Source organism: Sinohyriopsis cumingii, chromosome 16 (genome assembly GCF_028554795.1).
Source record: "Sinohyriopsis cumingii isolate HCF-2022 chromosome 16, ASM2855479v2, whole genome shotgun sequence".
Taxonomy (NCBI): Eukaryota; Metazoa; Mollusca; class Bivalvia; order Unionida; family Unionidae; genus Sinohyriopsis; species Sinohyriopsis cumingii.
Genome location: NC_142976.1, coordinates 16,315,926 through 16,342,947, shown reverse-complemented (window position 1 = coordinate 16,342,947; position 27,022 = coordinate 16,315,926). Strand labels below are relative to the sequence as shown.

At 33.6% G+C, this 27,022-nt stretch overlaps 1 protein-coding gene across 3 annotated transcripts; it reads right to left on the bottom strand.

Annotated features, from left to right (window-relative positions):
* Positions 1 to 1,664: 1,664 nt before the first annotated feature.
* Positions 1,665 to 24,651, bottom strand: LOC149779992 (uncharacterized). 3 transcript variants are annotated; one of them, XR_016414971.1, is made up of 7 exons: positions 24,397 to 24,651; positions 22,845 to 22,927; positions 18,144 to 18,288; positions 17,342 to 17,454; positions 15,042 to 16,387; positions 13,874 to 13,921; positions 1,665 to 6,719 (listed from the first exon to the last, which is right to left on the bottom strand). XR_016414971.1 is itself a non-coding variant. In XM_089936723.1 (7 exons), exons 2-6 carry the CDS (start codon positions 22,866 to 22,868, stop codon positions 13,879 to 13,881), a joined length of 366 nt encoding a protein of 121 aa, XP_089792849.1. In that variant the 5' UTR covers positions 22,869 to 22,927; positions 24,397 to 24,651; the 3' UTR covers positions 1,665 to 6,719; positions 13,874 to 13,878. The 3 variants fall into 3 exon arrangements, 2 of the variants coding, with proteins under 2 accessions (XP_089792849.1, XP_089792850.1); XM_089936723.1 differs by having other exon boundaries at positions 15,042 to 15,082; XM_089936724.1 differs by lacking the exon at positions 15,042 to 16,387.
* Positions 24,652 to 27,022: the final 2,371 nt, after the last annotated feature.

Below are 27,022 nucleotides of genomic sequence, written 5' to 3'. Positions count from 1 at the left end.
CTAATATGGCACACAAAAAAATAAGGCTGGGAAAGGAAGTAATCAGTATTTGAACTAATATGGCAGATAATCTAAATGAAAATATTGGATAAGAAAGGTAAATGAGATTTTACAACTAAATATTTCTACAATGATTTGTGATATTTCCAGTATTAAATAAGAGGACTACTCCATGTATTTCATGATATGCAAGGAATATGTTCGAATTGTTGATATTAGGTTTGCTCCATTGACACATATTTGCTTGTGTTAGTACCCCATCCACGAGGTAGGAGTAGCGGTCACTAATATTAGTACTAACTTGAAATATGTATTGATCAGCATGTTTGTCATATTTGACAAAATATGTGAAAGGAGGAGATGGAAGGACAAGACAGCAAGGAAAATACCTGAAAGTTCCCAGTCAACAGGTAATGTTGATAGTGTTTATAAATATTAATTAGACATAATAATCTATTGTTATTGACTGTACACGTTGGTTACAAATATTCAAATAGGTTGCATACAAGATATATTTTAGAAAATATATTAGCTTTTTTTCAAGAAATTAACAAGACAAGACACATTTGAGGTATAAAAAAGTTCCTTCATGTGCTGAATGTACTGACTGTATGTAGATTGGAATTTATCATAAAGTGCGTCATTGCAAGAAACTCACTTTGCCCTTTTATATGCAAGAGCAGGTTATGCAAGTGTAACCAATTCAAATCCTTGCAATGACTACTTCTTCCTGACAGACGGTTCTGTTGGAAGTAGTCTATTCATCTAAGGTAGGTTTGTCAAAAGGTGTTTGTTATTATCAGCATCATTCCATTATGCCTACCACTTGTTAAATAAGGATTTTTGTTTACCAAGTTTAAATTTAGTTGGTTGTTGAGATAGGAATTGAAAAGATGGAATTGGAGAAAAAAAACACTTATGACAGGAAAAAATGGATTTTTACAAATTCACTTCTTTAGTAGTCAGTGGTTCAAAGTATGATTTGTCTCCCTTTTAGAAGTCTTGGAATAAAACATTTTCAGAAGTAATCTTCTAACCTGGGTTACTGAAAGAGGACTTGCAGTACATACATCCGAAACTTACATAAATATACATGTGTATAAATATGTACATATTTCCGTTTACTGCCTATAACATAAAATACGAATTAGTATAGTAGCTGAGGGAATTAACTGCATGAACATAAATGAATAGATTTGGGAAAATAAAGCCTTCCAAAAATATAAAAATGATAAAAGTTTAAAGGTAAATATGTGAAATGTTTTTTTTTAAAAAATGATCTAAAATGAAAGATAATGGTAAATCCAAATCATAACAATTTAGGGCCAAACATTTTTTTATCTTAACCACATTCCTATGATATTTGCATATTAGTTGCTTATGGTCAGATTTCATTTAAAAGTTTTTGTTATCAATTAGTCAAGAACAATTTTTAAGGCTGACCTTTGGAACACATAATCTCAGTAGTAAATTCCTGATAAACTGATTTTTAACAATATGAACATCAAGATGATGTCTAGAACAGGCAAAATGTTAATAAATGGTATGTTGTAGCTATGGAGTTTTCAAAGAAAAGAGTGTACAAAGGAACATGAATGCATAGATGTATATTAATGTCTTGCACAATAGTTTTATCTTCAAAGATAAAAATGACAAAAAAGCGATTTTCTGGAAAACAGTTTTTATTACCAACTTATGTTCTGGTAGGTAAGAGAAATAACATTGCAAATGATGAAATTTTGCTTTTCAGTACAAACCTTTTTTTAAGATGAATCTAAAGAAACTATACATGAAGTTAAAATCGATCAAATGATTATTAAAGAACTGTCAGAAAAATATTAGCAAAAACAATTTCCAATTTATAATACATCCTGCCCCTTTTTTTAAAAGTGTTTTATGAACATAACTGACATGTGTGGAAACCACTTTTCTTTATAATGACCTTGACCTCTAAATCAATAGGCTTCTAACCACCGTGTAAGGCAACTATAACATTGTGCTGAAATTTTATCTCTTTGTGCTGTTATCATGTAAAGATCTTTTTTTTTTCAATAACCTTGACCTTTCACTTTTTGACTCTAAAATCAGTAGGATTCTTCCCTAATGCAAATGCAAGTTCTCCACAATGTTTATTAACTGCAGATGATGGACACCTTCTTTTACTGTGCTAAACCATTTTTCTTCTATCAGTAAGTGACAATGACTTTTAAGCCAGATATCAATAGGGTTCTTCTTCCTATTAAGTGCAAGTCATCAACCAACTTAAATTTAGATGATGGACCAATCAAGTTATTCTTTACACCTGAAATTAGTAACAGACTAAACAGTCACATGACTAGACAATAAAATATCATCAAAACACAACATACTCCACATTATGGCAGGAATATAAAGAAATACACAGATTGATAAAATTGGAAAAATACAGGCACTATTCTTCAAAACCAACAAATGACTTTACCACTGGCCAAAGCATTTCAAAACATCAAACAGACTTTATTTTTTTAGTTTAACTAAGTAGGCCCTATTAAGAAAACATGTGACAACTTTACCTGTAGAACAGTAGTGATATGAAATACTCAACAGGCAAGACAGGAAAATATAAAGGGCCATTCCATTATGTTTGTTCCTTTTTGACTGGTAAAACTAGGAAATGCTGAAATCCTTATAAAAAAATATCTTGAAAGATAACAAATGTGCAACACAAAAGAGCTCACATTTACAAACTGAGAAAATGAATAATTTTCCTATCAATTTTATGCAGGTATGACTTGATGCAACAGTGCTTAAGTTTGCTACACAGAATCTGGTAATTGGCTACCCTATGCTGCCACCATGTTGGCTTATAGTGATGGTAGACTGGTTTTCATAACTTCCATGCAAGATATGATACAGATATCTAGCTGTCTTTGAACTGAACAGTCTACTAGATGAATCTAATCCACTGTGCATTAGGATTGACTATATAAATATGTGTATGGCAGTCACCCAAATAATCTGTACTGTAACCTCAGAATATTCTGATCAGAACTCAATAAATTTAAATCACGATTAGTTCAGCTACAACTCAGTTATAAAAGTCTTCCATCACGTGGTGGCAAAAAATTACTGAGTTTTCCCAACTTTCATCCATAGTTGCAAAGCTCAAGGGCATTTCATGGTCGGAAAAATAAAAAACTTTTCTCACGATTATTTCCCCAATTTTCCAGTAGTGCGGGAACCCTGTTAACTATTGTGTGAAACTGAAACACACTCTGCCATAACATTTAAATCCTCTGTAAACAAATAATACTTCTGTATTTACATCCAGCCTTTTCCGAAGTTTAATCCTGATCCCTTATACAGAGGTCAAAATGAAACATCAATATTTAATAACGAAAACAGACACCTATGTTCCCAGCCTCTGCATGTTGATAGATCAAGCTATTTGCACAAATTTAAATCAGGAATGAATATTTACACTTTAGAATTTAACAGATAATCCCCCCCATAGATGCACATAATCTTGCAAGTAATGTGCAGTGTAATTATCAAATTTGAGTTTTATGCAGCTCAACCCATGGGAATGGCATAAGATAAAAATTCTTACTAGACAAGGCACATGAGATTACTGGTTGCATGAATATAGAAGATCTGATGAACTTTCTTCAGTTTTTGAGGATTTCCTTCAGTGAAAGTTGATACCCTTTCAACTGAAATAACTATTTCATCATTTTTTAATACTAGTTTTCATGAACACATATGATGAAAATGTTAGAGCCACACTTCTGTTACTAAGGTTGCCAAGATGGTACTTGTTTAAACGAAAAGAAAACCAAGGAGAACGAAGGCACATTTAGAGCACTAGTTTGATGTATAGAGCTTTAGGAACATGTGTCAAAATGGATTCTAAGTTATGCTTACAAAACAAATCTTACAACTATACAGCTTCTTTACTATGGAAACATATATATGCTTATAAGTTCCTAATAGCACATCCAGAATACAAGTTTGGGGGCAGACCAATTCCAAATAAATTTGGCATTTTCAAGTCATTTCCATGGAAAATGTTAAGAATATTTAGCATGAGATTTTGTTCCTTGTTTCAACAGTGTCTGTGTCAATTTATAACTCGTTTGCATGAAAAGCAGTGATGTGATGTGTGATGTGATTTGGATTTTTAACATAGCTTTAACAATTTTTCAGTCATATCGCTACGATGTCTGCAATGTGGCAGTTTATAGTGATGTCTAGCACTGGGGCATTATGCCGCAGACATGTAGCAGGATGTCCCACCCAGTCACATTATCCTGACACCGGGCCAACCAGTCCTAACACTAACCTCTTAATGCTGAGCACCAAGTGAGGCAGCTGTTAGTACCGTTTTTGTAAGTCTTTGGTATGACTCGGCCGGGGATCGAACCCACGACCTCCCACATCCGAGGTGGATGCTCTAACCACTAGGCCATCGGAGCGGTAGCATGAAAAGCAAGTGATAACCTATTTACCTATTTGCAGCACTTCATTATCACTTGCATGAAAAGCAAGTGATAATGAAGTGCTGCAAATAGGTACAAGGGACATTTACACTTCAAGTTTTATTCATGAACAAAGTTTCAAACATATATTCTAAATGGTTTTCAATTTAAACTCCTGAAATATCTGATAGGCAGACTGACAGAACAGTTGCTATAACACTGTTGCTGTTTTGCAATACATCACGCCATTTAATCAAATTTATGATCATTATCTGATATGGAGTACAAAAGTCTTGACCTGAAAAAATATTTGTGCTAAAAACATGCACTGTTGCTTTTACAAAAATATTTATTTAATAGTGACATCACAGGTTAAACAAATGAGCAATACAGAAATGCACTATTGATAAATGATGTGTTTGAGTTTTTATTCGCAATAACAGCATATCCATATCGGAAATACATACCAAATATATGCTTCATTACATTTGCTACAGTCATTTCATTCCTGGATACAGGAAACATTACAGTAAAACAGCTTGTATGCGGTGTGATAACTGGTATTACAGTCAAATAATTTAAGATAAGTTTTTGCTTCTCGTTTCCTTTTTTCCACATGGTGGGATGCTTTAGTCGCAGTAATATTCAATATGTGTCTAAAATAAGTAAACCAAAAGCAAAATTGTACCTGAAATTATGGGTGGCTACCCCAGTTATGACTTAGTATTGCTCAAATCTAGTGTTTCCAAATATCCCCAATACCCTCAAGAACCCGATTAACATTATGAAGAAAACAAATGGCAGTCAAAGACCTAAGACAGACCTTAGAAAGTGCCACAAACTAAATGAACAGTCAGTAATTTGTATGTGTACATATACTCTCTCATCTCCTGCATACCTATCCCTTGATGGAGTGGAATGTATAGAGCAATGAAACACAGAACCGTTCTCAGAAGAGTTCAGGTACAATGATTTGTCAACATGCACATCTGATGATGATGAATAAGATCTGTACCAAGTTTCACAGCAACCCAGTAAATTCTGCACATGAAGTTGCATTCATAAAAATCTGTCATACACTATATTCAGCTTTAAGTCCAAAGAGGTCACCAATTTGCATAAAAACTTGATAGAGAATAAAGATTCATATATGCCCATCTTTTGACAATGACCATAATATGTAAAGGTTTGGCACAAAATCATACAAAATACTTGCTGACAAACCACTAATGAGATTGTGTCACAAAGTGCTAGCAGACAACAAAAATGGCTAGCAACTACAAAAAACATTACTAGAACAAAGTCACTTGTTCATATGCTGATGTTCTGATCATCTTAAATCCCTCAAAGAGACATGCTGTAATGGCAGTTTTTTAGGATTCCAATATAAGCCCATTTATTGTTTCATCTGTCTCTATACAGTTGCTACGCTCAGTTTCTTTTAAACATACATTATACCCAGGGAAGGCCTTTTTTTAAATATGTGCAAGGGTACTCTGATATCACAGAGTTCTTATTAAAAATTTACAATAAAATTTTAACTGCATCTATGGGTGAATACCCCACATTAGAAGTGCTTTCGCTGGGTCCCAGGTACGTTTTACAGGAACAGCACTAATGACTGAGTATTGAAATCATATATGATATTGTTAACAAAGTGCAATATGCCAAATTTGGTGATCTAAATGTTTTATGATAAGTACAAGTTTACATGTCCAAAAGTAAACCTGTAAGTGAAGTACAAAATTCACTGATCAATAAACTTGTGGTGCAAAAATGTCAAGATATAACTACACCTTGGTTCAATCCTTTCATTAAGCACCAACCAAACACCAAAAAAGTGTTACTAAAACCAAAGTTTCAATAAAATCAGCTATTCTGGAAGATAAAATGAATTTCAAGATGGCCAGAATAACATACCTACTGCATTTCCAATGGGCACCATTTTCATTTCAAGTCAAAAAGATATAATAAGAAGTGTTTCAGTGAAGAAAAAAAATGTTAATGTGGGAATCCATTAATGAGGAAATAGAAATGTTTTTTTAGGATGACCACCATGCCAGCTTGAGGATCTCTAGTATTCCTTATTGATGAGCTGGTGGCATTTACTCTTGATTCGTGCCTTTGACCACCTCTATAGGCACCTTTTCTTATCCTGCAGGCTCTCTATTTGGCGGCATCCTGGAAGAAGTCCTTTCACAAGCAGGTAGCCAAATGCTGTTTTGATAGTGGATACTCCTTCTTCAGTTATTTTAATTGTTCCTGAAACAGATTTTTGTACAACTGCATTTAGACATTTCAATGTGCAATAACATTCATCTGTGGTCCATCAAGTCCTAGAATAAAATAAGGATATGATATGTACATATTTAACTATTGGCTCTGAACTACACATTTGATGATAAAATTGTTAATGCATATTTTTCATCCTTTATTTGTATAAGAGTAAAGAATATGTCACTTTTGGGGTTGGAGGTTGGTCTACAGGCATTATATTCCTGGAATATCATCAATATATGTGGCTGGTTGTGTGATGGGAGGTTCATATTGAAATAAGATGATTTGCAACTACGCCCATGTGGAACTGAAGGTAAATACTTGCATATGTCTACTTCTAGCCAAGGAGATAAAGATTTTTAGTTATGCATATGTATCATAAAGATACAAATACACATGAAGATACAAATACACATGAAGATACAATACACATGAAGATACAATACATGTGAAGTGAATTTGGCAAAATCATGACATTTGTTTAACTGGGAATATGATTCTTCCTAAATGCATCTTCTTGTAAATTATTCTTAAGTTCAGTAATTTTACTGCAGTATTTTGAATACTTATTATTGGTGTGATTCAGTAATTTAATATAAAATTTACACTCATTAAGAGTTACCAATGTAAAGATGTCAAAGAACTTGATGTAGAAGCATTGTATGGATGGGTTCAAGAACAGTCTTGAAAAGATTTTCCAAGTTTTTCACATGTACTAACCTGTCAGCATAAATTTTACAGATGTGATATCTCTCGAGTTAGAATGATGCACCATGGGAATGTCAAAATTCTATCCTGCAGAGTTAGAATGATGCACCATGAAATGTCAAAATCCTGCAGAGTTAGAATGATGCACTATGAATGTCAAAATTCTATCCTGCAGAGTTAGAATGATGTACTATGAAATGTCAAAATTCTATCCTGCAGAGTTAGAATGATGCACCATGAAATGTCAAAATCCTATCCTGCAGAGTTAGAATGATGCACTATGAAATGTCAAAATCATATCCTGCAGAGTTTGAATGATGCACTATGAAATGTCAAAATCATATCCTGCAGAGTTAGAATGATGCACTATGAAATGTCAAAATTCTATCCTGCAGAGTTAGAATGATGCACCATGAAATGTCAAAATCCTATCCTGCAGAGTTAGAATGATGCACTATGAAATGTCAAAATCATATCCTGCAGAGTTAGAATGATGCACTATGAAATGTCAAAATCCTATCCTGCAGAGTTAGAATGATGCACTATGAAATGTCAAAATCCTATCCTGCAGAGTTAGAATGATGCACTATGAAATGTCAAAATCATATCCTGCAGAGTTAGAATGATGCACTATGAAATGTCAAAATTATATCCTGCAGAGTTAGAATGATGCACCATGAAATGTCAAAATCCTATCCTGCAGAGTTAGAATGATGCACTATGAAATGTCAAAATTCTATCCTGCACAATTAGAATGATGCACCATGAAATGTCAAAATCCTATCCTGCAGAGTTAGAATGATGCACTATGAAATGTCAAAATTCTATCCTGCAGAGTTAGAATGATGCACTATGAAATGTCAAAATCCTGCAGATCTAAAGATGCTGTGTAAAGGTTTCTTCATTTCTACTACTGGCAGAGATACTTGATAGCAGATTTTCATTATTTGCACTGATCATTGAGAAGTTTATGTTAAGATGGCAACTGTGAAATTCAAAGCCCAAAATGCAGGTTTGAAAAAGTTTCCCTTGCTTTATGATTTTGGGATCAAGTACGGTTACACTAAAAACAAGAAAACAATGGAAAAAGTAAGGGCCAATATGGTTATTTCATATTTAAAAATAGTATGAATGTATGCAAGTTACTGAGAGAAAGAAAATCACATTACTTCACTTCCTTTTGTAAGCTTCAACAATAGCATGACCTTACATACTAGCTGTGTCTTTACTCCTGGTCATTTCTTTTTCTCAGGCTTGATTTTCTCACTTTGGTCATTACACTATAGCTGATCACATGATTTCATGCAAGTAATGTAATTAATGTAACTGACAAGAGTACCTAAATTATATTACTACACAACTACACAATCTGTAAAAAAATCTCAATTGCCAATCAAAGAAGCAACTGTTTTTAGTTTCCAAAATTCAGAAGAATTTTAAAACGTTTTGCAGTATGCATTAAGAACATGTTGTGAAGTTGAGGTTACTCATCAATAACATCACTAGATGACCACCCTGGTGTTTAGACATCTTTGGATGCTCTCTCATACCCATTTATAGGAGTCCTTTAAGTACAGAGATGCTGCCATGATTTTATTACAAGAAGAGCACCTTGTTACTGAGTAAGAGGTGAGTAGGAAAAAGAAGGGGGGAGGCAGAGGACATGACCATATTTCAATATTTACTTAACACTGAAGTATCCATGTTATTTTCCGCCTGCTCCATTCTGTTTAAATTTTACTGAACTCAAAATTCTTGAACGATGTCTTCTATAGTTGTAGAAACATTAATCTGTTGATGGTTTCTTAGATTAATCTGTTCTTTTCCTATGTATAAATATTGTTCTTTGCTAAGAATCTCATTCAGTCTGCCTCTAACAGGTAGCTTAGCCAGCCTGAACAAGTTTGGAAATGGTTCTTTATTGCTGATATACAATTTTCCACAGCTCATAGGTATGGTCTCAAAATATCTCTGATCCCAAATAATCTTCTTTTACTAACACTAGCTCTGCAAATGTTTCAGTCATGAATCAGTGTTTTGCTGACTACTGTGCGAGATTTCTTATCTGTTCCATTGATGATAGTACTGTATCAGAGTTTCAAGTCCATCACTTCCGTTGTTATCTTGTTCAGACTGAGGCATTTCATCAAATGAAATATCTTTTCTTTTTCATTTTTCTTTACCTTTAGATTCTTATTGATTCAATGTATCTTAACCCTAAGAGTACTTTAGACAGTTTTGCAGGAAAAGATTCCTGAGTGCTGAATTGTTTCAAAAAAAGGGATAAAAAATGCACTCTCCACTTTAAAATTGCTTGTATTTTATTCAGGCGTGGTAATCTGTGTTTCTAAATTTAATTTGAAAATACTGCTGAATAGGGGGATGATCGGCATGCCATCTGTTTTGTCCAATCTTGAATGAACACCAGAATCGCAGTCAACACCATTTAAAAACACTGACATTATGAGTAAAAAATTTAAAGCTCCAATAATCTGATATACTTGAAAAATTTAAAAATGGTTATCTATCATCAGCTTGCATTTCCCAAATGAAATCATCTGAAAATGAACCATGTTAGGATTCATCCATTTTTGGTTTTTCTAGACAACACATATTTTAAACCTGCTTTTGTAAAACTTCCTTGCAATGTTATAACTACCACAGAATGAGGGCATAATGTGTCAATCAAATTTACTTTCACAACCATTTATGTCAAGACGATAAACTCATGCCTGCAAACAACTGCCTACTTAAACAAAAGACACAGCGCATACAAAATTTTCCACATGGATTGGATATGGAATCCGTACATACTTTTAAAAAAATATCTATATGGACATTTTTATTCTATAGTTGAAGCACTTTTATGGATTTCAGTGTATCCATATGGAAATGTTATGGATTCCCTACGTACTCTTATGGAAAATCTCATGGAATATCCAAATTAGTCCATGAGATCTGTAGGTTGTCCATATGGAATAAAATTAAAATTCTATATGGAATTTGTGAATAGTCCATATGGAATTTGTGAATAATCCATATGGAATCTGGCAATACTCCATATGGAATTTGTGAATAGTCCATATGGAATTGGCAAATATATCATATGGAATTTGTAAATGGTCCATATGGAATTTGTAAATAGTTCATATGGAATTTGGTAATAGTTCATCCCGTACAAAATTTTCCAGGCATACTTAAAGCAGATTTCAAACTGGTTTTTTTAAGCATTTTCTGTCTAAACCAAAAAAAATCGGCTTCAGATTTCTATTAAACTGCCTAATGATTCTTAGATATTATTGGGAATCAATGATGAATATTCACAATAATTTTTAAAATGGATCATAAATTTTATTTTGACAGACGTTATCAAATAAGATTTAGGTTTTTCTTGTCATTTTCTTTCTCACATACAAAACCTAATCCATGATGGGATCACTTAAGCCTTTTTCATTTCACTGAAAAGTTTGGTGAGATTTCACAAATATTTGACTAAAACATTTGTATGGTATTTTACTGAAGTTTCAATAGTTTTTCAGACATTTGAGAAGGTTTCAAATTAATAATGAATATGAATTAAACAGGACTTTATTAACCAAGGTGATATTAAGTTTGCATGATTTTTTTGTACAGATGTTGTAATTATATGACATCCAAGGCAAGAGATATGGAAGATAATAATAATAATAATAATAATAACAATGGCTTTATTTAGAGAAGGTAACTTAGTTAGTTACAGAACTAATCTACCTTGAGGCCTTCTATCTGTTATGTACAATATATACAGTACATACAACATGATGTGAAGAATCTGGCTTGACACTAAATAATTAAGTGATTTTAAAAATCAAAGTATCAAGCCTGGAATATATGCACAGGCATCTGTGAACACATAAACATATATAAAATATTAATCTGCATTGAAAAATTCAACTGTGAAAATAATGCAAAATTACAGAAAAGCATCCATTTGAGACATGAAATGAAGAAACACTAGGAGCCTGCCATATGTCACTTGTACTGTAGACTGGATTTTTGATTGCACAAACTATGATGCTGTTGTGGTCTCTCGAATTAGTCCTTGTTCCATAAGCAGCCATGACAAACGTTTATCATGATATAATTACTCTTATTTTACACTGAATTCCAACACACCTATAATGCCTCACGATATTGAAAGATGAGTCTATGTGTGGGCCAAGAAAATTCCGCAAAGCTATGACGGTCTTTGATAGACATGGGTATTTTGCAATAATTCCCACCAGTGATCTATACATTGTCCTCCTTAAATTCATTCTGGAAGTTAATCAGTTTTGAGTTATAAAACTTTGAAACCATCCTGGTTCAATTCCTTGTCCTATTTAGCACGTTTGCCGCTACTGTGAAGCTCTTTATGGCACAAAAAGCAAAATGCTAGTCCTGGCGTTCAGTTTTCATACAGACTGACCAATTACGTTCCCATCAACTTTATATTCAAGCTATTCTCATGGCCGCACATTTTTCAAATGGTTATTCAAACTCGTATCCCGCTCGAATCGCCATGTTTAGCATTCCCATCACTTTCCCTTACACAACAATTCATTGGGCAAGTACAAAATTTTGACCAATCAGAAAGCTCTTTACAGTGATCATCCTTTAAATAATAAACGGAACAAATAGTTATTAGAAAACTGATTGCAGAATGGGACCAGATAGTGCATTATTTAAAGAAAGATTCGGAGACGATATTAAAAAAAGGGTCCGTATCTAGGAAAATCAGATTCAGGTCAGGAGAAAAGCGAAATTCTGATTTAAAACAGAAAACAAGAAAATTTGTTTGAGGGCAGTTAAATCCAGTTTAAGTTAAACAAAAATACAGCAACAACAATAATAAAACTTGATAAAGAAATATAACATGGAAAGATGTGGAAAGAAGTTATTGTGCCCAAAATAAACAATACAATTACATCTATCAGAAGCAGGGAATATAAATGCTACTGAAAATCATTCAAACTGTACAAGAAACAAAAAATAAATTTTATTATATCTTACTGATGTTTTTTTACTTAAATGTCAGTGATATTACAATCACAAAATATCACTATATTTTTAGAATTTTTGACAAACTCTCAGTGAAATTTCAATCACAAATTCCCACTGATATTTTCAGAAATGTTGGTAAAATCTCCTAAAATACTATAATTTTAGTGAGAAAGGACATTTGAGTGAATGTCAAGCAATGTTCAGTGATTTTACTGAAATTTAAATCATATTTCACTAGGGTATGATTTTTGTAGAGCATATTTTAATAGTAAGTCAAACAAATTACTTTTCAGAATAAACATCAGATCAAGCCCAAAATCCACCTTGCACCAAATTTTCTAAGTCCAAAGATTCATCTATGCTTGTACTACCAGATATTAATTTTCTGATCATGTTTACATTTTCTCTACTCTTTTGGTCCTGTCTTTGTCTGTTTTTAAACATCTGTGGAAATAAATTAAAGAAAACTGACATGTGTTTCTTCAAATTTATCTGAGTATATATTCATCCTTCCACATCAGCTACACAGACATATACATGTGCTCTAACTCCCACCAATATTTCTATTTGAATCAGATAGTTTAGGTTATTAATTCTTCAGAGTATTTTCCATGATGCTATAATACATGAGCCTGCTTTTCATATGGAAATAGTGCTTATGGATTAAAGTTGCAACTTTATTCCATATGGAATTTTCACTTGCTGTGAAGTACTTATGGAACTGATACGGAATAAATTGTCTGATTCCATACGTTTTTCAGTCCATATCTCTTCCATACGGATTCCTGAAGTATTCCATATGGAATCCATGAGAAATTTCTGTACGGGAGGTCAAGGCATGTGCTATGAGATATCTACCAGCAGTATGACTTGCGTCGTGACAAAAAATTTAGTTAAACAGAAATGTTATAGTGCAAAAATTACATTATTCCATGCATGACCTGAAACTAATTTGCACAAGTTCTTATGCACTACTGCTCTCCAAGCCATCAAATTCATTTAAAAAAATGTCATGACTCAAGCATTTGTGCACCCTACCAGACTCTTAGAAATATATTTATAATGTTTTTGACTGAAATTTTACTGAAGTTTCAGAAACTCAAAAAAATTACATTTACTGTAGTAGCAAATACACACAAAAATCTTAAGCACTCTGTTCCACATCACAGACACCTTAACTGAACTGACTTTGTTATGGCCATTTATGGAGTCTTTAAGTGACTTTCAACACAGAATCTTAAAAATGTCGGTATACTAGGGCTATTCTGGAAAAACTAGGGAAAGAAAGGGACTTGGAACATAAAGGATGAAAAACTAGGGCAGCTTGAAATACATCATAATGCCAATCTCAGATTAAAAAAATATTTTCAAGACACTTCATAACCGTATCTAAATTTTGTGCAACTTACTTCTTTTACATGTTCTCCTCTGATGTGTCGAGGGATCTGTCATCGAATCTGCAAGAAGAATCAAAACTATTAGCAAGGGTTCAAGACATCTTCCATTATGGGTTTTGGCCCTATTCTAACACAACATTCACTTCAGTGATAATTCTATCTTTGTTACTATAATGTGAAGCCCATATACTCTTATGTTACGTGTTTAGGCCTGAAAAAGCAGTAACACAAGAAAGAGTGAAAACAACAAGCTTTGAAAAATTTAATAAAATAATTTATTTCCCTTGGAAAAATACTGTAAAAATGAAAAAAATAAGAACTTACGGTTTTAAGAAACAAATCCAAAAATAATCCAAGAATAATCCACGAATAAAATGTTAGAATGATTTTAAGTTCAATCCCAACGAAGAATCCAAAATGGAAGGCAATGATGTATGCTGTAACCTGTACTGTGTTGAAGTCTACAGTTCCCTGTAGAAACACAAGAAATAATCCAGCATTTGAATTAATGAAATTTCTTTGTTCAAGAATTCTGCATGACCACTCAAAATATTTCCAGAGAAACGAATTAATCTTTTAGAATCCAAATAATTCGAATAAAAATTATAACTCCAACTGACACAACAGACACTTTCCATTGTAAAAGCCCAACTGAGATTATTTCTCTAAAACAATGGTTATACAGTAATTTTGAGATGCAGAATGCGTACCCGTAAAAGGGTCACTTGATCATGTTTACATCATGTACTCTCAGCATGGCCCTCACTGCCGAAAACCAATCAATTTACTCTAAGAATAAAAGTTGTTTGCTTCACTAAAAACCTATTTACAAGTTGAGGGTCACGTATCCAATACAGCCTCGATTTCACAATTATCATTCACACATTAACAATGAATTTTAAAAATTTGTTTACTTGACCCCCAATCAAGGCAAAGAACTAAGTCAAAATAAGAAACAGTGTTTCTAATAGTAGGTAATTAATTGATGAAATATTGAGATCAAACTGAATTTTCTGGAAAATATAAAATTCCTAGCAAACAAAACTACATTATTTTGACATATAATCAAATTAAAAAATAAAAAGATTTTAAAACTTACAAACAATTAAATCAGATTAAATTAAATCAAATATACATAACAATATTGCACAATTAATTTGTGGAAAAGTTATAAACAAACCCATTATATAACCACATCATAGGTCTCTTTACTTGTAGGAACTGTGGAAGAAAAAAAAAATTTCATTAGTATGGCAACTACAGAACCTGATGTATTCCAAGAACACAAATGCCCCACCTCTAAACAAAAAACTGCATTCCCTCACACAACTTATTTTGACAGATACAACTATAATATTCTCTCTGAGATGTAGTAGGTACAGTGCTGGTCACTCAGATCTACCTGGATCTTTCTTTTTGTCCATTTATTTCTTTTCTAGATGTGCTCACCAAATGTTTAGGAATGTCTAACACACTTGGCAGCACATATTGACACTTTTCCACAAATTAAAACAATGTTGCTTTATCGAACTTTACTTACTCTGATGTATCTTTTCTAATAAATTCAAATTCTCACAAGCAAATGGATGTGTTTTTAAGTTCTGTTAACCAGCATTTCAGTTGGTTGGAATGCAACGGAAGTTGGGAATGACAAAATCAGTTAAAACTATGATGAATATCTTGAACGAATATAAGTTATGTAAACACTAACTTCAATATTAGTATATTTTTATTCATTTTGTTAAAGAAATATTCTTCAACTTGATCCGACTTTGGCATTCCTGGCTTCCATCGTATTTCAGCCAGCATTGTCAGTATTTTCTTTCTTTGGGAAATTTCAAGGTTTTTCCTGACTTTTCAAGCTTGCCTAAAATAATTCCCAGTGAGACAAACTTCAAGCTAATTTCAAGGCTTTTCAAGGAGCCTTTGCAATTCAATTGCTTTCAAGGACCTGTACTGACCCTGTAAATGGATTTCCCTACTTTCAGTAATTGCGATCCAGATCAAAGAACTTTTGTGCCCAAAATTTACAGGGTTATTGTGCAAGGTATCCACAAAGTTTGGTAACTCTGAATGTTGATGGAAAACTCAAGCTACTGTGTAGAAACCAAACCACTAATATATTCATGGAAAAAATTATAACAATCTGTATCAAATGGAATTGATTGATGTATTAAATGCATAGGAAAAAAGACAGGCAGGCATAATGTGTTATGCCATGAAGTATAAAAGTTCATCTTGGGTTATGGATATGTATGCAAATGAAAAATGTTAATGAATACCTGTCACTGCTGTAGCAGCAGAATGTTACCACCATGTTGCACTTTCACATAAATCTGAGCTCACTTTGAAACAGTGGAAGACAATATGACTCTGACCTTGCTTTGTAATGACTTGACCTCTCCACACATGTAAACTGTATCCATATTTAAGCTTTTCTGAAAATTTTACCTGTACTAGATCCATTATATATGTCATCCTTTGCAATGTCACTCTCCCTAATCTCATGACCAGAATCAAGACCTTCTGAAATTTTATTTGATATGTGCATAAAGAGTATAAACAACAGCTCAACGACCAAGTCTTGGAACACAGAAAAATAATGTGCTGTATTTAACTACTAATCAGATTTTACTTCAATGAAGAAAATTACCAGTCTTGACAGTCAATTACTAGAAATGATTGATAATAATTGAAAACATTACAAAGTATATACCTTTTTTAGGTTTATTTTTAAAACATTTATTTTGAAAATACTAACCAAGTCATCTACATATAAATACAAACATGCCTATCCAATTTCATTTGTTTATGTTTTGTGCTGACAGAATTTCCAAAATGGAAGAACCTATGAACAAATGCATATGAATATATCACATCTTCATGAATGTGGTCAATAAAGAGGAACTTCACTGGGCAGATAGTACATTTTATGTTCTCACACAAACCTTTAATTCTGATACAAAGATGATATAATTTGGTGATGTGCTACTTTCATTTACGCATTTTGCACCTGCCACATGACCCTTGGGGTTAGTAAGAGGAAGAAAATACAATCCCTTGCTTTCATACTCATGATATACTTTGCTTTGTTCCAGTTTTTGACCACTCTGACCTGTTAATCTCCCCACTGACCAATGGTTCATACAAGCACTTTGAAAATTTAATGCAACTCAACACTTCAGTACCAACTCAAATACCAAGTTTATGCATGTATCTTGATAGTTGAAAATAACTTTGGATTTATGAAGAGGAAAAATACCAATCTGTACCTAATATACCGACTTCTTTTCAGGAAGATAATGCAGCAACGTCATTACATATTTTTGAAGAAAAAGTTTTAAAAATCATTCAGCGAGGCAGGTTTTGGGGATACTGTGATGAGCATAATGTCAATGCCATTTTTAATACATTCAGAGTTGACCACAGCTAAGGGGTAGGAATAAATTAACTCTTGCCACTGCTGTTATGGCTTCATACCTGTAATGAAATTGTCATCAAGACATCTATATCATCATGACTGTGCAGATTAATTTCTCCATCTTCATCTGATTCATCACCATCAGTATCCATCTCACATATTTCGGCATCTTCTGAAAGATTAAAAATACTAATAAATAGAAAATGAAAAATTATTCTGAGCAGGTCATACAATTTGCAAATAACTGAACATTATTTCTCAAAGAAAACTTTGTTGCATTTTTCCTCATTAATTTCACCTGCAGAACAGACTTTACTCATTAACCATTGATTCAAAATGACAGTGTAAGAACTGCAGCTGTTGACTATTTTATTGTTCATTGCTTGAAGGCCAGAATCATTCTCATTATATCGCGTATCGAATATTGGCACAATAATTTCCTTCTAAATCTCCGATCACAAAATTCTCAGTTTTCTTTTTGTTGTTAACCAAGAACTGCAAAATATTTTTGTTCAACTAGGCCTAGGTGAAGACACTATCTCAAGAGGTTTTGAGGCACGATCACTGATGTGCAATCTGCAATCTGATCATGTCCTTTATATAAGTTTCCGGAGATGGCAGACTTTAAGCAAAAATTAGCCTAAATTCACTTCTATTGTCAAAATTTCATTCATTTTATGCTGTTCACTCTTACTGTGAGACTTCAAACTGCACTTTAACTTCTAGACGTAACTGAGGTTACTTCAGCTCCACTAGCAATGTAAATGTTTTGGTAATAAACAAGATTCTACTCTAATATACCTTGTAAATCATCAATGACAGTATCTTCCAGTGTTTTCCCCTTATACTTTGCCACCTTACCCTTATCCATTGCCATCAATAGGCAGCTGATTTTGGCAAGTTCTACTGATGACTCATGCAGTCTGTAGCAAGTTTTATTGGTGTCAACTTCAAGGCCTAAATGGCATGACAGCCAATCCAGCTCACCTTCTTTGAGACTCATAACCTATTTAAAAAATATAACATATCATCTGGTGATTTCATCTGATTTCTCGTTAACTTGGACAGTAACAACTTTTTCCTCCAATGAAAGGCCTTTACTGTCCTTGCCAAATTTTGACATTAACAAATTGAGTGAAGCCCCAGTTCCCATAATGGAAGGAATTTGGATAACTTTGACTTTTTCCACAGTAATTTACAAATGGTAAACCTCAGAAATATCCATGTCATTGATGATAAAAGCCCACTAATTAATAACCGTTACTAGACAAATTTGTCTGGAAAGAAAAGGCAAATTGTATGTATTCCAACTGTAGTTGCAGGCTATTTGGTGAATAAAAATGTCATAATCATGAAAATGGACTTCTGATTTATCACTATAATTCTTGCATTGGGTTCCAACAGCCTGGTGATAATTATAATGCATGAAATGAAAATAAAGTGCATGAAAAACTTCGACATTTTCTCTGCTTCATCTTAACCCAAACTACATGGAAAAATGGCAGACACAAGTTTTACTGCAATGAACAGCTGCACATACAGAGACAACCCAAGTGCTACATGCACCCACAGATACCATGCATGATCATTGGAAAACTGTAAACAAATGTTCTGCAATTAAAGTCATTGTACATAAATTGCATTAGTCTTATAATCACTGCAAGTTGTAACTATTACCCTTTACCTCACCCCCACCCCAACAACAGGCCTAATTCTTTCCTTAATTGCAAGACAGCATGTTGATCTGAAGTTTTGGCAATGAAATTAAAGTTTTCATCTTGAAACCATATTCTTTCTTTTTTCCTCACTCTGAACTTGACCATTAAACTGTTTGTCAAAATTCAAAATTATTGATGGTTTAGTAAGACATCAACCAAGTTTTGTCAAAGTATGTAATGTACAGGAACTGATTTAATGTAGAGAACAATTCCTCCTTTGAGTCACCATGTTTGTGATATTTGACTTTCACATTCACCCGCATATGAACAGACTTGTCTTGCATGAAGTACAATGTTAAGTGAAAGTTTATGATTTAGAATGGAAACAGTTATTGATATTTTATTACACCTTACTGAATGGAAGCAGACCTGCCAACCCTGATGAGTCTGTCTCAGTAAGACAGTTGATTTTTTCCCATAAGATTGACCAGTTTTAAGTAAGGTGTAACAAAATATCAATAACTGCTATTATAAAGTTGAAAAACGTAATTAAAAGTTCGACGCATTGACGATAAACATTATGTTCAACTAAAACAAATTTAAAGTACATGTTGGCTTTATTTACCACTAGTACAGTTGCACAAACTCTAGTTCCAAACCCTATGCAGCACACTGGCTTGTTGCTATTTCTCAACTTGACATAATTCTTGGAAATTCTTTTCCATTTCACATGACGACAGAAATCATATCCCCGTCATGAAACATATACAAAATGGCATGGGATGTCCAATAAATGTAATTGTGTCCTTTCCAGCTTTCATTCACAAGAATCTGAATACTCTTTTTTTTCTTCTGTGTTGATTATTAACAATTTTCTAGAAGTTTATTTTCCCTTTCGTCTTAAACATGCATCACTCTCTGGATGACATTTTTAAAATTCTATAAGCAACAGTTTGATCATGCAGATGCTTCGCATGAACAAATAGGTGCACTTTAAAGCGTCTGGGTGCTGCTGTAAAGTTAGTGTGATTCCCTGACTAATTTCACTAATTCTAAGATGAACCAATTATCCAGATTTTTTGGCAACAATCATTTTTTTGTAGTTTTTGCTAGTATGCCATAAGTCCATATTTCAAGGGTAATTTTCGTAAGACTTATGGCAAAATCATAAGTTGGCAGGTCGGTGGAAGTATGGAGGGGTGGCCTATGACATCAGCATTTAACCACTGCACTCAAAAATGAACACCTTTCTTCAATACATCTAGTGCATATTATCAACAGGGTTTCATAAATGTACATGAGGCTGAACTAAGGTTATAGTGCACAGACAAAAAGGAAATGGATGTATCAACAAGGGGCATTTCTGAACATGATACAACATTTATTTTTGTTGAATGTACATATGCAAGAGTACTTTCTTTCCTTTCTAAAACTTAAAAATAAATGTGTGTTAGAATTTGCACAAATTAAAACATGACAAGTTGAAATCAGCCACATGATGAAATTGTCGCATCTAAATTTTTTACAAGATATATATGTCACCTGCTAGACACTGTACCACATTCCATAGTTGCTGATCTTTAAAACAATTAGGTACTGACAACTGTGTCCCTGAACTTTGATCCAAGAACATCAAGCATACTAATGGCATTTCTTTTCCCACATTTTCTTATATTATATTTCATGCTAAAAGCCAACAGTACTGAAAATGGTACATTCTACAACAACCTTTTGTTAATAGTCCTCTAAAAGGGCAAGAGTGCAGTTACTACTGACCTCCAATGACTTCAAAGTGAATAAAGAGCTAACTCTCCTCAAATGAGACTGTATCAAGAATGACCAAAGATGAAACCAAACGAGTTTAGAGAAAGAAACTATTAGGGGTGAAACGATTCATCGATATATCGATACTTTAGCCATATCGCTACATGTATTGATACACAAGGTGAAGAGTCTATTTAAAATGATACTTACACTATATGAGTTACTTTAATCTTCAGCAGTCATAAATAATTATTAGTCACTTGCCTTTTTAAAACTGAGAATTGATAATGTATTGTACTATAGGCTGTGTATCGTGAATTTTAATGCAATGAAAAAATAATGTAAGCATATATAATTACTTAATGATACTTTTCTCAATATACATAATTACCATTCTTCAAAAATATGCAAACAAAACAACCATACTCTTTGCAGTATGTACTTAATCAATTTTTTTTACTCCATTTAATTATTTGTCTTAAAGAAGAAACGCAAGAAAAACATGGAATTTGGAATACCTAAAGATGAAAAAGAAAATGCATAAAAACAGCAAATTTTCTATGTAAATTATGTTTCTCCAAGAATACTTACCCGATGATATTACGAGAGAAAATATCATTTTTCTAAAAATAGCTACTGACCGAAGGGGAACAGCCAAATAGCTAGTTACCTCCCCTTTCCCACCCAGCAGGCTACAGTAGTCTAGCCTAGCTCAGTTCTTTTTTGCTGAGCCACGTGTACAACACACGGATGTTCGAAAAGTGGGGAGGATGAGAAGATGAGAAGGTCTCATCATAATGTGATTGGGTAAGTATTCTCGGAGAAACACTAATTAACTTACAAAAATTTGCTTTCCCCTTTGAATACATTCCCCAATCACATTACTATAGGAAGAATAAGTAAGAGGTGGTGAGAATGGTAAGCATCTGCCCCCCCCCACTGATTATCCATCTAGGGAAAGAAGAGTTCTCTCCCTTTGCGATGGATCTCTCGATCTCCCCAAAGCATAATCAACACAACAAAGTGTCATAAATATGACATGTATGAGGCATATGCAAAGGTAATAATGTGAACTCTTCGTATTCCAAAAATTTATCTGGCAAGTCCAACGAGGCATGTGTTGTGTGTGTTGATTACTTACTCTCAAAGCCATTTGTGCAGCTGCTATTGGACCAGCCATATTTAAGTTTTGTATCTGCAGAGAAAGTTCCCTGAGATAAAAACTGGAAAAAGTCGATTCTGCATGCCAGCCCACAGCTTGAATAATGTCTCATAGCGACGTATTGCGTTAAAAGGCCAGACTGGTTGCAATAGCTCTGATCTCATGGGCACGTATGACCCAATTTAGCAAGGATGCTAGGGCTTGAGCTGTAATATCTTCTTGTCCAGCCCGCAATGGTAGGAAGAGTCTTTTACGGTTGCCTCTAATCAATTTCATACAACCCTGATAAAGTCTGAGAGCATGAACCTGATCTTGTTTTAACGTTGCTGATGACTTATTGATAGCCGTTAGCGATCTAATGACAATACATTGGTTATCCACTGAAGGCAACCTATTTTTGGTGATGAAACCAGGTTATTTTTAGAAAGACAAAATATTTTTGTCTTTCAAGTTAGGCTGGATTCATGAGGTAGTAGGCAAACATCCCTTACAGCAATGTGATTGGGGAATGTATTCAAAGGAATGTGGAATTTTCTTAAGAGTTCACAAAAAAGTAGAGAGTGCTGTGTGGCACGATGATCCATTATTTCTCTTTATTTGAACATAAACTGAAATATACAATATTGATCCGATCATCACATTAAATATTATGTAAAGTATGCAGGCAATAACAAGCATTTACATTTCATGACACATTTACATGGCAATTGCAAGTATATTTTAAGGACCTCTGATTTTAAAAAAATCTGGGAATATCAATCTAGAAATTTGGAAATAATAATTAACTCTCCCGTATGCCAAAATGGAATGAAAGAAAATATATCTCCTTTAACTTTCTAATGCTACCTTGCACAGAATTTGTCAAAATATGTACAAAAAGTACCTTTCAGGAAACTTCAAACATTTTTAAAATGTAATATTGTATGTGATGAAGACCATCAAACTAAAATGAGAAACAAATATTAACTAGAGACTAACTTGGACCTCAAACACTGCTGACATACTGGAATCGGAAGATGCATCAATAATATCAGGACTCTGCACCAGCTAATGTCTAATGTCTGAAAAGAAAAACACGATCTATAATGGACAAGCAGTCTATCAGCATTATTTTGCTGTCATACAAAAATGCATCAAGCTAGCAAGACCTTGATATTTGGACCACTAATATAATATTTAATTAGCTCTAGGCATAATGTGAAGGAAATTTTCTGTTCTTCTTACTTCAGAATAAAAATACATTCAAGTCCAAACTACAAGTTGAAATTTAGGTCTCATTAAGATACCTCTTTGATACAGATGTAGTACCCATGGAGATGTACTCACTTTATGACTAATGAATAGCATCTGAGATATGACCATAAATCCTCAAATTCAACTGGTATAACTCAATGGTCTCAAGCTAAGTAACAGAAAAAATACCCCACCACTTTAAGTAAAATTCAAATAACTTATTTCCCTAGAGACTGCGAAATGAAAATTTAAAAGGAACTTAACAGTACTAAATCCCTAATAGTCCTAAAAATTAAATCATTAGTCCAAAACTGTAGTGTTGCTAACAAATTCCTATATTTAATGTGCTGATGTGCCAACACTCTTGATGTCTACTTTCATTATGCTTCACAACTCTTCATGTAATGGTATGAAGTCATATTCTTTCCACAAAAATATCAGAAAATGCCTAATTGTTCCCCCACCTGGACCCATGGACATACGCTATTACAAATGTAAAATTGATGTAATTTGTAGCGTTGGCCTTTGATCTCTATTGAAAAATGTACAGGAACTCCCTTTCATCAATGTAATACATCAGTGAAGTTTATAAAAATTGGATGTGCTTGGCTTGAGCTAAGTACATTTGTCATCATGTGCATAATCAAGTTCACTTCTGGTGACTATGATCTCTGACAATTCCAATGTATAGTGAATATGTAAGGGTGGATAGTTGGGGGGGGGGGAATTCCCACTAAATTTCCAGTTGTAGAAAAAATCCAGAGACAGCTTATAGATTGTAAATTTTATCTTAATATTTAGAAAATGCTTCAACTTAGTTGCCTTATGAAAAAACAGAAATGATAATGCAACAAAACATTTATGAAATATTTGAACAAGTGGAGCAGACTCAAGATTCATAGCATGTAAATCAAACTATGTAAATTACAAATATCTTGACATTTCTCTTTTCCAACATCTGCACTCTTTGTGACACATTTCCTTTCCTTGTCCATGTATATACAAGCAGCTCTTTTCCTTACAGTACATTATTTGCAAGTAGGAAAAAGTAATCTTCCAGTGTTATATAAGACTGAAATATTTTTCACCTTCTTGGCAAAAATTAATTTTCAGCTGTACAAAAGACCCATGACTACAGGAAGACTGTTAGGTTTACTTTGAAGTTGAAAATACTGTCATTCAGGCTGTCTATGAACAAAGACCCATAATAAACCAACAAAAGATTTCTTTTGAAATACTTTAACAGGTGGAGCAGACTCGAGAGTCATGGCATGTAGTACATCATTACCTCCCTTACCTAGAGATGTATGCTCCATCAGTATGGAAGATGATGCAGAAAAATCTTGTACATCTGCAGATGGAAGGTGCATGGTGACTGGTGCACATATAGTCTCACAAGCAGGTTTTGCAGAGAGAGATGCAGGTTCTGTACCATGCAAGTTAGGATCTATCACCAAACAACAAGGAGAAATGAAATCTTTCAACTTACTGACATGTGTGTCATTCAAAAGAACAGTACACAAAAAGACAATCACGAATACACAATAAATCAAACTGTGTAAATTATAAATATCTTGACATTACTGTTTTCCAACATCTGCACTTTTTGTGACACATTTCCTTTCCTTGTCCATGTATATACAAGCAACTCTTTTCATTACACATTATTTGCAAGTAGGAAAAAGTAATCTTCCAGTGTTGTATAGGCTGAAATATTTGTCACCTTGTTTATGTGCCTTATGAATAATCTGTAACATATAAATAAATTTGAAGCAATTCTCTGAACATTTCCAAACATTATAAATAGTGATGAAACGATAAACCTCAGCCACATATCAATACGATTCCTGATACATTATCCTGATAAAATACATTATCAATACTCATATCAAACTTCATAATATTTTCTTCTTGGTCAGGTATTGTGAGGAAGTTTTTTGTATCTGCATATTGACTACTTCTATCAATCAGATTACAGACAGACACAGACATATCATATCATTATATCTTCTTCTGCTGTTGTCATCCTGGACAAGAAAAATTAATATGCAAGTGTCAGTGATTTTGATTCAACCTTTTAGGCCATTGATGAAAATGCTTTTAAAACATTTTATTATTTATTTCAGGTCTTCGCTCAAATTTGGAAGGTAGTATCTTTTTTTAAAAAGTAGTGAACATTCCTTGTGCACATTGAGTATGGAAGTGGAGACAACTAAGAACCAAATAAATCACATTTAAATTCCTCCAGATCCAAAACAACTGCCATGGACACATACACTTATTTCTGTGAGTGAGAAAGGAAGTTTAACAACACCCACTCCCAGAGCTGCCAACTTTCCAAATGAGAAATCAGAAAATCTCCCAGTTTCAAACATAAAAAATCAGGAGATTCTTCTCTCATGACCTTTAAGACTTTAAATGCATAATTATCATAAACATGTCTACATGCAATGATATTTTGTTTATACTGGTTATTGTTTCATTCATTATGACAAAGTAGAATTACTTATCAGGATGCTTTTTCTTCAGAAGCGACACTGTTGCAGATTTTGCCCTCTTAAGAGATGCTGTGTCAAATTGTTGCTCAAAACAGCAACCATTAGCTGCCAAGATTTAACAATCAAAAGTGTTTCCAACGTGCTATTGCCAAGTGATGTTCTAATGGTGGTACTGAAAGTATGCAGCTTTCAATCTGCTGCCTCTCCTCATTATAAAAAGTTACTACAACAGGATATAACTTTGAGCCACTTTGGTTGATTCCATCTGCAGCAAATGAAAAAAGCCCACTTCTTAAAGCCATTACAACTTTTTCTTTTTCTCTATAACCCATTTCCCTGATGATAACTGCAGTTTTTGTTCTAGCACAGCCATACTTCGTTGCTATTTCAATATCAGGAAACACAGTGTCTGAAATAATGCACCAGTGTGATCAGCACAGTTTAAGGGCAAACTGTGTTCAATAAGGAATGGCGTGAACAATTCCGCATTAATAACGCTGTCATCATGTGCTCTAAAACTCTAAAAATGAAATCTCTTTGTTATTGCTTTCTATGCAATGTACATTATCCTTATGTTTCTTTGTATCCATGTGTTTCACTACATCACTCTTCCTGCCATGAGAGTTTGAGAAATCACACCAGTATATGCTACAAAATGCACAAGAAATAACTTTCCTAAACTCTATTATACATGGGAACTCTTATGTATATCCCTTCTTGAAAAGTGTCTGATATTTTTGCCATTTTGCATGATATATTTCTATAAAATTTAACAACATGGTCGATGTTGAACAAAGAACTTTCCACTATTATGTTTAATGCAACTGAGTATCCGGTTCCGTCGCCCAGTGTAATATAAAAGGATGCAGACTCTACACTGAGACATGGAAATGGACTGCGAATTTACAATTGTACCAGGGTCTCTTGTCGGCGACGATAAAAAATCGTGAAAAGTTATAGTCCAGGCAGAAGAGTACATTAAAAATTGCAAATCTCACGCCTAAATCAGGAGGGTTGTCAGGTCTGCCAATCCCCTTCAACAAACTAACATGCTGACTTTAATTTACATGGTTTTGAATCTACCTCCTTGCTGATTCTTTGCTATGGCTATCTGAGATGATATCTCAATTTAAAGAATAACAGGGCAAATGATTCATGACTGCTGAAGATAATACCAACTTGTAAAGAGCAAGTAGAGAATCTTCATATCTTAGATCAATATCGAAAAAGTATGGACACAACAATATATAGATTACTAAGTGAATCCCAAGTTATAAATATGAAGAAAAAGAAGTTGATCAAAAAACATAACAAAATATAACAAGAAAGCATTTATATATGCAAATAAGCTTTACCGCCCCGAACACTTCGATATGGTCAATTTGTTGAGAACGAGGTGACAACAGTTGTAATCTTCAGCTTTAA